Source organism: Miscanthus floridulus, chromosome 13 (genome assembly GCF_019320115.1).
Source record: "Miscanthus floridulus cultivar M001 chromosome 13, ASM1932011v1, whole genome shotgun sequence".
NCBI lineage: Eukaryota > Viridiplantae > Streptophyta > Magnoliopsida > Poales > Poaceae > Miscanthus > Miscanthus floridulus.
The window spans coordinates 87,141,311-87,154,612 of NC_089592.1; the positions used below are offsets into that span (position 1 = coordinate 87,141,311).

General features: G+C 51.9%; 2 protein-coding genes and 1 pseudogene across 4 annotated transcripts; 1 reads left to right on the forward strand and 2 right to left on the reverse strand.

Annotated features, from left to right (window-relative positions):
• Positions 1-3,036: 3,036 nt before the first annotated feature.
• Positions 3,037-3,699, reverse strand: LOC136500247 (predicted GPI-anchored protein 58). Its single transcript, XM_066495609.1, has one exon. The coding sequence runs from the start codon at positions 3,697-3,699 to the stop codon at positions 3,037-3,039; it is 663 nt and encodes a 220-aa protein (XP_066351706.1).
• A 7,017-nt stretch (positions 3,700-10,716) lies between these two features.
• LOC136502033 (2-oxoglutarate-dependent dioxygenase 19-like) lies at positions 10,717-12,278 on the reverse strand. Of its 3 annotated transcripts, none has more exons than XM_066497515.1 (3): positions 11,950-12,278; positions 11,307-11,834; positions 10,717-11,081 (listed from the first exon to the last, which is right to left on the reverse strand). In XM_066497515.1, the coding sequence occupies exons 1-3, from the start codon at positions 12,136-12,138 to the stop codon at positions 10,800-10,802; spliced, it is 999 nt and encodes a 332-aa protein (XP_066353612.1). In that variant the 5' UTR covers positions 12,139-12,278; the 3' UTR covers positions 10,717-10,799. The 3 variants fall into 3 exon arrangements, with proteins under 3 accessions (XP_066353612.1, XP_066353610.1, XP_066353613.1); XM_066497513.1 differs by having other exon boundaries at positions 11,307-11,852; XM_066497516.1 differs by having other exon boundaries at positions 10,949-11,081; positions 11,239-11,852.
• A 406-nt stretch (positions 12,279-12,684) lies between these two features.
• On the forward strand, positions 12,685-13,293 carry LOC136500248 (uncharacterized; annotated as a pseudogene).
• Positions 13,294-13,302: the final 9 nt, after the last annotated feature.

Below are 13,302 nucleotides of genomic sequence, written 5' to 3' on the forward strand. Positions count from 1 at the left end.
AGCCATAGTGCCGACCTAACTCTAGAATAGGAACGGGTTAGTCGTGCACAATACGATGTGCGTGACACCTATGGATGGCGTATCTACCAGCAATACGAGCGCTACAATGCACAAACAGGATATGCATGAATGCACGTCCTATACATCCTTTCACTATTGCCAACATATAGGGCAACCATTCTCAGATTTTTGGCACATCATTCTCTCCCTGTAACTAGGCGATACTATCGGACTATGCTCGAGTCAGTGTACCTGTAGAAAAACTTGATTAAGTCTACCTAAGTCAGCAGAGTGCCATCTATCCTGGATACATAACCATAGTAATAGGACTCCTTATATAACTTCGCATACAAACGTTCTAACTTTTTGCAAAAATGGGTTGTCAAATTTTAGTTTAGAAAATGTTTTTGAAGCCTTATTTCCTCATTTACGCTCTGATGCCACCTGTGACAGAACCACCTAATCTAATGCCTCACAGGAGTGCTTATCTTCCATTAGACACTAAGCACTCGAGGGAGAACACTAAATTACTCGGTTCCGTCGGACACACCCCAGGGGAGAACCCGAAAATTCACATTTTTGCCATCAGGATCACAAACGAGAGAATAAAGCTTACATCATTCTGAACCATTTCTTACATCACTTTTAATACAACATCAGAGTATAGTATTTATTAATATAGCAGCGGAATGAAATCATATTATCAGAGTTATGAATAATTTAATTAAGCAACGGAATTTAAACATGTGAACAGAGTTACAGCGGAAATAAACATCTATTAATGACATGATGAAGTATTGATATATAGACTACGGCAACAGATTATGAAACTTTCATTTATAAAAGTATTTGGTGAGAGTTATAAATAACAACTACGATCGCAGCGTAAAGGAATCCTCGTTGAGCCCACCAGGAGAAATCCACACACAAGAGTCAGCTTTAGCATCCACCTGTCACCTGCAATAGGGGGAATAAAACCCTGAGTACTTAATTGTACTCAGCAAGACTTACCCGACAGGAGAAAAGAAAAGACTCCAAGGATATGCAAGGCTATCTAGCTTGTGGGTTTATTGCATTTGTAGGAAGCATTACTAAGCGTGCGTCCTTATATTCGATTTTTATTAATAGCCGCATTGGTTCATTAACTAACCATTCTATGTAAGCACCTGTGCTACTTTCAAGCAGGTGGTAAGCAATCAGATTTTCTTTTTCTATATTTCATTCTTCAGTTCTTACTACGATGCTAAACATGAGACAAGCCGTACCGGATTGCCCAGTGATTCGTGAATCAATGCCCCCAGCTGGGTACCCCGAAAACACACGCCCCGCTTATACCCCAGACACAAGCAGGACCAACCCATCACTCTCCTGTCCTGGGTGTCTAGGTCCCTGTCCAAACTAGGACTCTAAGCCCCTGCCCCTGAGTCCCAGACTCAGTGTGGTGCAAGGACCTCCTCTACCAAAATAAAACTCCGACAGTCGATCCGAAAAAGAGCCAGATCCGCGACAAGAGAGCAACAAGTCTTCCAAGCGCCCATACACAAGTATGTGCTCAGGATAATAAGTCTGTGACTTACCTAGAATCTTATGTAATGATCGGTCCTTAACCGACCAGACAGGGAAAGTAGTGTAACCAAGCTATGCCCCGTGTCCACGGTAACACAACTTCTTACACCCACCAATACCCAAACCATATCCCTGCGCGATCACCATTTTTCTTTCTACCATTTTTTTATATATTCCAAGTGATAACCATATAGTAACATACTTCCTATATCTCGCGAGTGACAGGCAATCACTCGACTTCTACCGGAGTCCTGTAGCATAGCATTCTATACGATCTTGTCATACTAGTAAGACTCATAGGATAAAGATATATATGCAAGTGGGTTTTATTCAACTCCTTAAAACTTAATGCACAAATATAATTTAAACTGCAGAAAAGTATGGATTATGCACCAGGGCTTGCCTGGGTAAGATATATTAAAAGTTAGTATCTGCATCTCCAGATCATCCACCATCAACGGGATAGAAAGCCCATTGCATCATCTCCTGGAGAGAAATACCATTACACCATCTTTGGATTCCCAATCATCCTTCGATCGGTCCGTTGATCCATCATCGTACCTATACGATATGCAATGCGATGCAATGCAAAGACATAATTAATCGATTGCAACCGTGACTTGTAAAATACGATCTACGCCTCTCAAGTTAACGGCTAGTTCTAACAATGACCGTACTAAGGTTACATATCCAGGTTGTCTAATAAGGCGTTAATTCCCAACAATTATTTTAGTTATACAAACTCAAGTTGTTTCTTTATCCTATTCTATCAATTTAATCTTTATTCGTAATAGGACATCATTATCTATTTAGCAACTAATTATTATGGAGCTACAAAAATTACAGTGAGCAGTTAATATTGCTAGGAACCTACTATAAACATTTTAGATTTAATACTATTACCGATTTATCAGAACAATTCCTACAAGTTATCCTTTTACAATTTTTAAATATCCCAATTAATTATATAGCTCCGAAGATTATTATCCCACTATATGAACAAATTACACTAGCAGGTAGGTCATGATTTTAGGAGCCTAACAAAACTGATTTGGTATTTTTACGATTTTTCTACACTTTATTTTCAATTTCTAAAAGGCACTAAATTAATAAAACCAAAACAACATTCAAGACAAGACCTAGGCGGCCAACACGGCCCGTAGGCAGGGCGCGTGACCGGCAGCCCAGCCACCGAAGCGGACGGCCCAGGTGGGGCGCGCGGCCAGCGGCCCAGCGGCCGGGAGCGGGGCAGCGGCACAACACAGGCAGCGGCCCAGGCGCAGGTCACAGCGCGGGCGGCCCAGTAGCCAGCAGATGCCGCCAAAGCAGCCTAGGCGATAGGTAGGCTGGCCCAGCACGCGGACGGCCCATACGCGGGCGGCAAGCAGGCCGGCCCACGCGGACTAGTGCGGTCCACACGACCAGGGCCAGACGGCGGCGATGTTAAAGCGATTCGGGTCCCTCCTCTGCCTAGAAACCGAGCAGCGCAGGGAAAGAAGATTGTCCGGCGGCGGTGCTGTACCTAGCGAAGCAGAGGAGGCGCGGCACGGCGGCGGCGGAACCCGCCGGTGAAGACGCTGCGGGGCGCGGTGCTGGCGAGGCCGGACTCCCTGGCACCGGCGGACACGGCGCGCGGGGCACGGGAATGGAGCGGCGTGTGGGCTCGCGCGGAGGTGGGGGCGACACGGACGACTCCAGGACGGCGCGGGTCGCAGTGGGGCAGCAGATGCCGCGGCGGCTCGGCGCATAGCCATGGCGCGACTGGAGGGGAAGAGCCGCGGAGCAGCGGGCAAAGCTGCGCGCGGGGAGGGCTGGTACCGGCTGGAGGGAGGCGTGGCGCATGCCCAGCAGAGGGAGAGGGAGAGAAAGAGCAGCGCGAGGTGGAGCAGCGCTGCAGCACGAGCATGACGTGCGGACCGGGGAAGTGGCGTGTCGGACTCGGCTGAGGGAGCTGGCCGGCCACGGCGCGGCACGGACGAACTGGCGAACGGGAGGCGCGGGGATGCGGTGCGGGTGCAGCTCCAGCTCGGAGCCGCGGAGTGCGCACGCGCACGTGAGGGGAAACCGGCGACGGAGCACCAGGGTGCTGGAAAGGCAGCCCCGAGGGACGGCGGTCACACGTGGCCGCGGCATAGCGAAGAAGAAAGAGGCAGCTGCAGCACGGAAAACTCGGTGGCGCTGAAAAGGTGAACTGAACCGCTGCTGGCTGCTACGGCGCGGAAAAGAAAACGACGGAGCGAGCAGCTGTGGGAGCGAGGTGGAGTCGCTGTGGCGGACTGGAGCAGAGATGCCTCCTCACGGCTGTAGAAAAAAGGAAAGGAGGAGAGAGAGAAGCATGCTGCCGACAAGGACGGTGACCCGGCCTCACTTGCTCTGAGCGCTTGGGACTTGAAATTTTGGCTTGCCAGCCACGGTAGACAGCAGACAGCAGAGCAGAGCGCACGCACAGGAAATTGAAAGGACACGGCGGGGCTGTGGACAGGAAAATTGGCATGCAAGGATGAGACGCTAGCTTCCTGGCCTATCTCTGAGCACGTGCATCCAACAGCTGACCTGCAAGCACCATTAATTCTCGTATCCTTTATTACGTCTCAATCCTCAGCTGCATGCATGGTAGAATAGGCAGACAGAGGCACATGGGCGGTGCAGACATGGTGGCCGCGAACAGCGTCGAGCAGAGCAGGCAACAGCTCGTTACCGACACTTTGCGTAGAGTTGTCGTCGTGCATATATATATATATATATATATATATATATATATATATATATATATATATATATATATATATATATATATATATATATATATATAACGGTTTACTAATTTTCACAATTTGCAACGTCTAGGCACAGAAAAACTTCAGCAAAGCTCGAATTTAAATTTGATTCAAACGTTATATATATATATCGTTCTATTTATTAATGGATTTTATTTTATTTATAAAAGTTGTTTTTCCTGCTCAATCTAACAGAACAAACCGTTCGCTATTTATTTGCCAGGATTATCGTTCCACATTCTTAAACATTTCTACGCCCGGCGTGATTTAACTTGAGCGTTTACTTGAGTCCACGAAACTAAGTCACACAGGATTCGCGTATCGCGTTGAATACATTTTAAATAAAAAAATCCGAGAAACTCGTTTCAAAAATTTGACTTAGGCCTAAATCGCGGTGCTAAATAGGATCATAACACCGGGGTGTTACAGTGGGGCCGGCGTCATCAGGGGGTATCACGCGAGGAGGGTGGCTCCCCTGATGGCGCGCGTTCTCCCGCTATATGGGGACGCGTAGCTCGTCGGGACGACCCTCGCCTAGGGGCTGCTCCACGATAGTGAGGTCGCATAGCACATCAAGGAGGCCACTTGGGAGGCCGACGTCGTGTTCTCGATCCTAGGGCATCCCGTGATGCGGCCAGATGCAGGCTTCATCAAGCTACCCGCTGCTAGAGCACGCGGCCATGAGGGCAGTGAACCATGCCACAGATGAACAAAGGAAGAAGAAGAAGGACGAAGAGGAGAAGAAACGACGATCGAAGTAGCGAGCGAAGCTACAGCGAGGGAAGCAGCGTCAATGTTTGTCGGAAGAAGAGAAGGAGGATGACGGCTCCATGTCGCCCATCCCGTGGGATGATCTGGCCACCGGGGATGAGGACCCGTCTTCACCATAGGTGGGGCCTTTCCTGCGGCATGCCACGGGGCAGGAGGGGGAGGACGCGCCCCTAGAGCCGGCAGAATCAAAACACCCTGCCCCATCTGGACCTTTGATGGCGGCCTCGGAACCGACGGAATCAGGCCGCCTTGCCTCATCTGGGCCTTGAACGGCGGCCTCGGAGCCGACAGACACAGGTCATCCCACTCCATCCATGCCCTCGGCGACGCCTCCGGAGTCGACGAGAGGCGGTCATTCTGATTCGTCCGAGCCCTTCGAGCTGAGGAAGGGATCGAAGCGGCAATGTGCGGACGAGGAGCAGCCGAGGTCGGGCAAGCCGACCCCAAAATGTCCTCGCATGATGACGTCAGGGTGAGTATAGAGTTTTTTCGTCCTTTTGTCTTAAAGAATTTTTGCCGTGAACTGACCGCCATGTCCCTTGCAGCGTCGGAGGACATGGGACTCTCTTGAGGCTCGCTCTGAAGAAGATCCTCCTCCGACAAACGTGCTAGGAGCTGGCTGGCGTCGTGTTGGTGGTGAGCGTGAGTGGCGTTGGGGCTACCACGGCGTCGACCGGGAGATGCAGCCGGTGGTTGCGTCCATGGGAGAGCAGGTGGAGGAGGGCATGTCCGGGGCGCCCGCGGTGGGCGCGGTGCGGTCGGTCGTGTCCTCGACGTCGCAAGCGAAGGTGGCATGGCCGGAGCTGTCATCTATGCAGGTGGCTATGTCCGTGGCGGGATGGATGGAAGGGGGCGCACCCAAGGCATCCTTCGTGAATGTGGCAATAGGGCAGGCCTCCATGTCCGTGTCACCCGCCCCCTCTATCGCTAGAAGAGACGCTCTAGAGGAGCTGTCGCTGCAAGAGAGGTCGACGCGGGGGCGTCCCGGTCTCTGGTCCAGGCGGCTGCCCTCGATGAAGCAGCAGAGGAGAGGAAATGGGGAGCATCCATACAGAGGTTGGGGACACAGTTCACGCCCTGGCCACCATGCTGAGCTTAATACACGACATTGTCACCCCGGTTGGCCAGGTATGATATGACCCGTGCTTCCGACCCTCATGTTCTCTTTCTGTGCCTCTAAGTCTTGTCTTCTTCGCAAATCCTTATAGCCCGCAGCCCGAAGAAGTCCCAGTTCCTTGTTGAGGAGATGCAGCGGAGTGAGGGGCTGGCCGCACAGCTCGCTGCTGCTCATCAAGAGGTGGCTGAGCTTGCCCGTGCCGCCCGGGAGGTGGCCGACCTCCGAGTTAGGGAGAAGGATGCTCGTGATGACGCCCCCGAGGCTGAGGAGAAGCTCGTGGCCCTAATCGAGAGGGCGCGCACGGACGCTGTGGAGGCCGAGCGGCTATGAAAGGAGCGGGACAATTTGCTCCAGGCCATAGAGGAGCTCCGCACAGGGTTTGACCTGGCTCGCTAGGAGCAAGCCGATGCTCAGCAACGGATCGACCACCTCGAGGATGTGCTTCAGAGGGAGAGGTACCTAAAGGTTGTAGCCAAGTACGTGTCCGCTGGGCTCACTACGGAGGTCGGTCAGTGCCAAGAAGAGGTCCGACACCTGGAGGCCGAGGTGACCCGATAGCGCGATGAGGTGTGCAGGTTTTGGGCAGACGTGAATGGTAAGTCTTTGGTTTCCCTTATTGTCTTTCTCCCTTTAATCCATGGTGAGCCTTTTGATACAGTCGGTACGTGACTTGGGCAGGTCTCGACGACAAGCTTGAGGCAGAGGTGGTGAAGAGCCGTGGCCTAGAGAAGGAGCTCAACAAGGTGAAGGACACCCTCCAGAAGGAGAGCGATGAACACAATACCATGCGTGTCGCCATCCAGCTGGTATGCGATGAGCTCGAGCTGGCCCCGGAGCAGGAGACAAGCTCGCCCGCGGTTCACGCCACCCGGATCATGGACCAGGCACGTGATATGGCAAGGGACGCGCTTCGCTTTGGCGTTCACCGATCGTTCGTGACCGCCCGTTCTCATTATGAGAACATCAATCTGACAACAATGAGCCAAGGCTTCGTGCCCGTCTATATCGATGCCGAGCTAGACGACATCGAGAAGGAGGTGGCCCCCTAGCGCGTGACCTTTCTGCCAAGATAGAGGACGAAATCATCCCCTAAGGGGTTAGTTTAGTCAGATAGGTCAGACGACGTATTTGCAATAAGCGGACGAGATCCTCCAGAACCCCATGGATGACCACCTTCCATGTCGTGCCAGATCGAGGAGAATCTATTATTATATTAGCGAATCGATACGGCCGTGGAATCAGGGATCTTGTACGTGCAGCTAGCAAGAGGAAGTGCATGGCATGCATACCATCAAGAAGCCCTGGTCCTGGCACGCCCGGGCGACGTCCTGGATCGCCTGCGCCCGTTGCTTGGCCGCGCCGTTGACAAGGGCATCGAAGTCGACGGCGGGGATGCCGGTGGTGCCAGCGTCGGGAACGGCATGCTCGCCGTTGTCTGTGCATGGATCCAGGGAGTGGCAAGCCGAAGCTCCCGCCATCGGTACTGGCAGTGCAGCGATTAGTTAGGAGACGATTCTGGAGCAAGCAAGGCGAGGCAGGCTGGTGTAGGGCGTTTACCATGGCGCCCCAGTGTTCATCCACTCAAGAAGGGACAAGACGACAGGCGTACTCATAGGCGGTGCAGCGTTGGACGTGATAACTGATTAGGCACGCAATGTGTACTTTTCTCAAGATATTTTCGTGGTGTATGTATGTCTTGATGAGTCGTAGGAGATGGGGACGTGCGCTGTGCCACAAGGTGGCCAACGGTCTTTGTGGCATAGCACAGACCGAACGGGAGTGCTGTCGGGACGCTCCGGATGAGGTATTTTGGTGAGAGCGGCTCTCCTCCGGCAAGCTGCGTCATGACGTTGGCGAACGAGAAGGTGAGGTGGCGCAGGTCCTCCCGAGACGGTCGGGGTCCCAGGAAGGCGTCGAGCTGGCGCTCTAGCCTCCGGTAATCGAAGCCGAGGAGCTGGTCGCTGACGGGGGCGCGGGCCTCTGGTGCGTGCAGCTGCAGCTCCTCAAGCGCCTCACCGATCGCGTCGAGGCCAGCGGAGTGGAGAGGCTGGACGGCGGTGGGAACCTGCGCCAACTCTCTCTCTCTCTCTCTCTCTCGTAATGATAAAGTCCAGGTTCCTGAAGCGCACGTGCACGCCCAGGATCTAGCTTAGCCATCTGAGGCCTGATGTGGACGTCCAGACGCGCAAAAATCTCCTACCTGGCGCGCCAACTGTCGGTGTTTTTATACTACGGACGAGTAAATTTGTATTTACGCGTCTAGCTCGGATGGTGTGCTCGGAGGATACAAGGGTTTATACTGGTTCGGGCGGAACGTCCCTATGTTCAGTTCGTCGCTGCTCGTGTTGCCGGCACTTGGTTTGTAGTAGGGGTTATAAACAGGCGAGAGAGGGAAAAGATCCTAAGTCTCTGGTAGAAGGGGTGAGCGGGTGCTAAGAGCTCGATTGCTGCTCAGCCATGTGCTCGTGTCGTGCTCTTGTGTTTCGATCTCTTGTCTTTTTTCTCCTAGCGAGGGATGCCCTGCTTCTCCTTTTATAGACGAAGGGAAAGCGCAGGTTACAGAGGAGAAAAATGAGAAGAACGAGATAGAGATAAGAAGGCTTTCAGGGTTACTGGGTCCTTCTTCTCCTTCATGCGGGTCCTGCCGATCCTGTAGATGTCAACAGGGACGGCTCCATGTCGCGGTCATGTTCATCACTAGCGCCATGCGTAGGTGTAGCGTCCGGACGTCGGACGCTCGGGTTAGAGCGTTTTCGATAATTCAAACGGGTGCCGTGTGAACTCCACTCTAGTAGTTTATTGGATCGTTGGTGACACTGTTGTAGTGTGGGTTGAGGGATGGAGGAAATGGTTGGGGCGTATAGAAGATGGGAGAGGAGGCTAAAATTTCGATTCCTCTGTTCCAAATTATAAGACGTTTTAGTTTTTTCTAGATACATAGCTTTTGCTATGCACATAGAGATACACTATGTCTAGATATGTAGTAAAAGACTAAAAGCAATGTAACTAGAAGAGTCAAATCGTCTTATAATTTATAATGGAGGGAATAATATAGGGCCAGTTCGCTGGTCTGGTTTTCAGACCAGCCGGCTGGTTTCTCCTCACAGGTATACTATTCATCAACCAGTCGCTACAGTATTTCTCTCTCACATAATCAGCCACTACAGTGTTTTGGCTTCTTTTTTCCAAACAAGCGAACGGGGCCATAGTCTAGACTCGAGAGTGAGCTTGGCCATTACTTTAGAGCAACTCGAAGAGTCTCTGAGGACTTCAATATTCATATCTTTATTTAGAGAGACATGTGAATATTGAGCCTGTTCGCTGGTTTGTTTCTGGGCTGATAAGCCCGGCTGGTGCTGGTTTGTTGTGAAAGAAAAACACTGTTGGCTGGTAAATAAGCCCTGGCTGAAACCAATAAGCGAATAGGCTGATTATCTTAATATATCCCTTGTGTCTCAGGTGGACTCTCTAAGTTTTATTTTCATACTTTCTTGCCTTATTATAAAATGAGAGAATTCCTTGTGAGCCATTAAAAAAAGATCGTAATTCTCTATGAGCCACTGAAAAAAGTTTAATGGTCTTCAGTGCCACTGCTCCAACTTTTTTTTTTGCCCCTCCATGCAACTGCCGTCAGATTGGGCCCTAACGGTGTCAACTGCATGTATGAAAAAGTCGAAAATACCCTTAAGTCTAAATATGTGATTAATTTTTAGCATCTTAATGACTTCAAATGAAAAAACTCAAAACTAGAAAGTTGTAGATCTCGTCGAGATCTATAATTTTCATATAAAATTTATCTTCTTTTAATACCGCAAAAAAGATATGATTAAATGAAGATATGATTTGATATGATTAATATATCTTAGAAAAATCATATATTTTTTGCGGTATTAAAAGACGATAATTTTTATATGAAAATTATAGATCTCGACGAGATCTATAATTTTCTAGTATTGAGTTTTTCCATTTGAAGTCGTTAAGATGCTCAAAAAATTAATGACATATTTAGACTTAAGGGTATTTTTGACTTTTCACAGTTGACACCGTTATGACCCAATCTGACGGCAGTGGCATGGAGGGCGATAAAAAGTTGGAGCAGTGGCGCTGAAGACCGCTGAACTTTTCCAGTAGCTCACAGGGGATTACGATCTTTTTTAATGGCTCACAAAGAATTTCCCCTTATAAAATTCCTTATGCAAAAAAAAACTCATGCAAGAACTATCGTATATTGAATTTAGAGAGCAATATAGTTGTAAGGATTGTTTTGGAGAGTGGAAAAGATAAAGGATGGTTTCGATAGCCTATTGAAACTTTTTTTAGTTGTTCTTTTAAATCTCGTGATACATTTTGATACGTCATGGTTGCATAAAGAGCTTCATGGAGATGCACTTATTTCCGTGGTGACAAGTGGCCATCGCTCCTCAAGCTGCTACATACTTATGGATAAACGCATAGTTTTTTTTTTTAGAAAAAGAAATTTTTATTTTGATCTCTGCAAGAGTTTTGCACAAAACCAATTCGCACAGTACCTAACAGCTATATAATCTCTTATTAAAACGATTTATTCATTAGCGCCAGTTCTCTGGCCCCGTAACCGTAACGACACGCTGCACCCGAGCGATGTCCAGCGCTGCTTTCCCGTCGAGCTTGTTGCGCTGCTGATGCTCCATGTGATCTCTGTACCTGACGCCCCGGAACTCCAATCCCTCCCCGTCCGCCGCCAGCTCCGGGACCGGCATGACGACGGTGTCCAGGCACGGCGAGATCATGCTCACCATCGACATCCTCGCGCGCTCGCCGCCGACCACCGCGCGGTGGAGAACGCCCTTGTACCTCCCGTTGCTCACGATCTGGTCACGCACACGGTCAGTAAACGATCGTGGATTATTTACTGCTGACTGGTTTAATGTGAGAGAAAAACACTGTTTCTGGCTGGAAATTTACGACCGTTTACGAACAAGCGAACAGGCCTACAGTCGGTGACAATTAAGAACCCGTGGAACTAACCGAAGTGAGTAAAGATGCGCCGCGCCCGGCCGGCGGCAGCGGCGTCTGGTTCGTTGCGTTGCTACCACCTCCAGCTGGTCGCCGGCGATGACGAAGAACGCGCCGGGGAGGGGCGTGGCGAGGAGCCACCGCCCACCGTGGTGGACCTGGAGCCCGTCGACGCCGTTCTGGAAGAGCAGGGTGGGGAAGCCGTGGTCGGAGTGCTCGGGCAGCCCCAGCCCCGGACCGGCGGTGTAGGGCGGGTAGCGGTTGGCGACGAGGATCTGGAAGCAGGACTCGAGGCGCATGGCCTCGGAGACGGCCGTGGCCAGCGACAGCAGCAGGCGTCGCGTCGTCGCCGCGTACTCCGTCGCGACCTCCCTTAGCTTCGCTGGCGTCGCGGGGCAGTGGAGCTCCGGGTGCGCGAACATCTTGAAGTAGTCCCGCCAGTACCGGGCGCCGTCGACGGCCGCGTAGAAGCCTGAGCCGACGCGCACGGGCGCCATCGGCCCGGCCTCCAGGTACTCCGCCTTCTCCTCCTCCGGTGAGCTGAACAGCCCCTCGCACGCCTCCATGAACGCTTCTTTGAGATCCTCCGGCACCCCGTGGTTGACCACCTTCCATGTCGTGTCAGACTGGGAGAATCCGTTATTATATTAGCGAATCGAGACGGCCGGGGAATCGGGGATCTTGAACGTGTAGCTAGCAAGAGGAACAGCATGGCATGCATACCATGAAGAAGCCCCAGTCCTGGCACGCCCGGGCGACGTCCCGGACCGCCTGCGCCCGTTGCTCGGCCGCGCCGTTGACAAGGGCATCGAAGTCGACGACGGGGATGCCGGTGGTGCCAGCGTCGGGAACGGCATGCTCGCCGTCGTCTGTGCACGGATCCGGGGAGTGGCAAGCCGAAGCTCCCGCCATCGGTACTGGGCAGTGCAGCGATTAGTTAGGAGACGATTCTGGAGCAAGCAAGGCGAGGCAGGCTGGTGCAGGGCGTTTGCCGTGGCGCCCCCGTGTTCATCCACTCAAGAAGGGACAAGACGACAGGCGTACTCGTAGGCGGTGCGGCGTTGGACGTGATAACTGATTAGGCACGCAATGTGTACTTTTCTCAAGATATTTTCGCGGTGTATGTATGTCTTGATGAGTCGTCACAGAAGAAGGGTTATTGTCTTTCCGTGCCTTCATTCAGCTAAAAAACAAGAAAGAAGAAACTGTCCCACGGGCGAGAAGAAAAAAAAAAGAAGGAAAATAAGATCCGTTTGTCCCGTCCGTCCAGACGCCACCTTAGACGGGTGGCCCAGGCAACCGCAGTTATCTATCATGTGACTTCCGTCGGGACATTTCAACACGACTCCTCCAATTGTTCCACTGCGTCCACATGTCTCCCGGTTCCCCTCCGCTCTCCAGCCCTCCACGGCTCCCCCCCCCCCCCCTTCGATCTCTGACCCGTGCGACGAACCCGCGATGGCGCACCACCTCCTCGCCGCCCTCCTCGCGGCGTCGCTCCTGCTCCCGCTCGCCCACCCGGACACCACTTCGTCACCGCGCAGCCACCACCGCGTACGACAAGCTCTGCCTCCGGGGCTTCCCCGCGTGGCTTGCTCCCGGCCAACGCGCGGGCCTACACGCTCGACACCGGCTCTAGGGACTTTCGTCGTCGACCTCCGCTCCAGCTGTCACATCCTGCTACCCGCGGGGAGCTACCTCACCGCCTTTAGCGACCGCCTCACGGGCTACCTCGACGACCGCTGCATCTCAGGCCTCAACGACATCCGTGTCAGGGCCTTCTTCCGTTGGTGGTCCATCACGAGCACCGGTGACCTCCTTTCACTCTGTGGCATCGAACTCCGCGCCGGCGTCGAGCTCCACAACGATGAGCTCCATTCGTCTAAGCAGCAATGTGACATTGCGCTGAAAGCGTATGTTGCAAGCGTATGTTTTAAGTGTTTCAGAGGTATGGGCATGGGTTTCATATGGATGTTGCAAAAGCAGATCGGGATGTTGCAATGTTGTAACTTATGTTGCAATCATTCGTTCCCAATGTTTCATCTGTTTTTCAGACGTATGCTGTAAATGTGTTTT

Excerpts from the sequence above, each read along its gene's own strand:
- LOC136500247 (XM_066495609.1), bottom strand. The coding sequence starts at position 3,699 with ATGCCGCGGCCACGTGTGACCGCCGTCCCTCGGGGCTGCCTTTCCAGC.
- LOC136502033 (XM_066497513.1), bottom strand. The coding sequence starts at position 12,138 with ATGGCGGGAGCTTCGGCTTGCCACTCCCCGGATCCGTGCACAGACGAC. Across the intron at positions 11,853-11,949 it reads AGGACTGGGGCTTCTTCATG|TCTGACACGACATGGAAGGT; the intron begins GTATGCATGCCA and ends GGATTCTCCCAG. Across the intron at positions 11,082-11,306 it reads TCGCCGGCGACCAGCTGGAG|ATCGTGAGCAACGGGAGGTA; the intron begins GTGGTAGCAACG and ends GTGCGTGACCAG.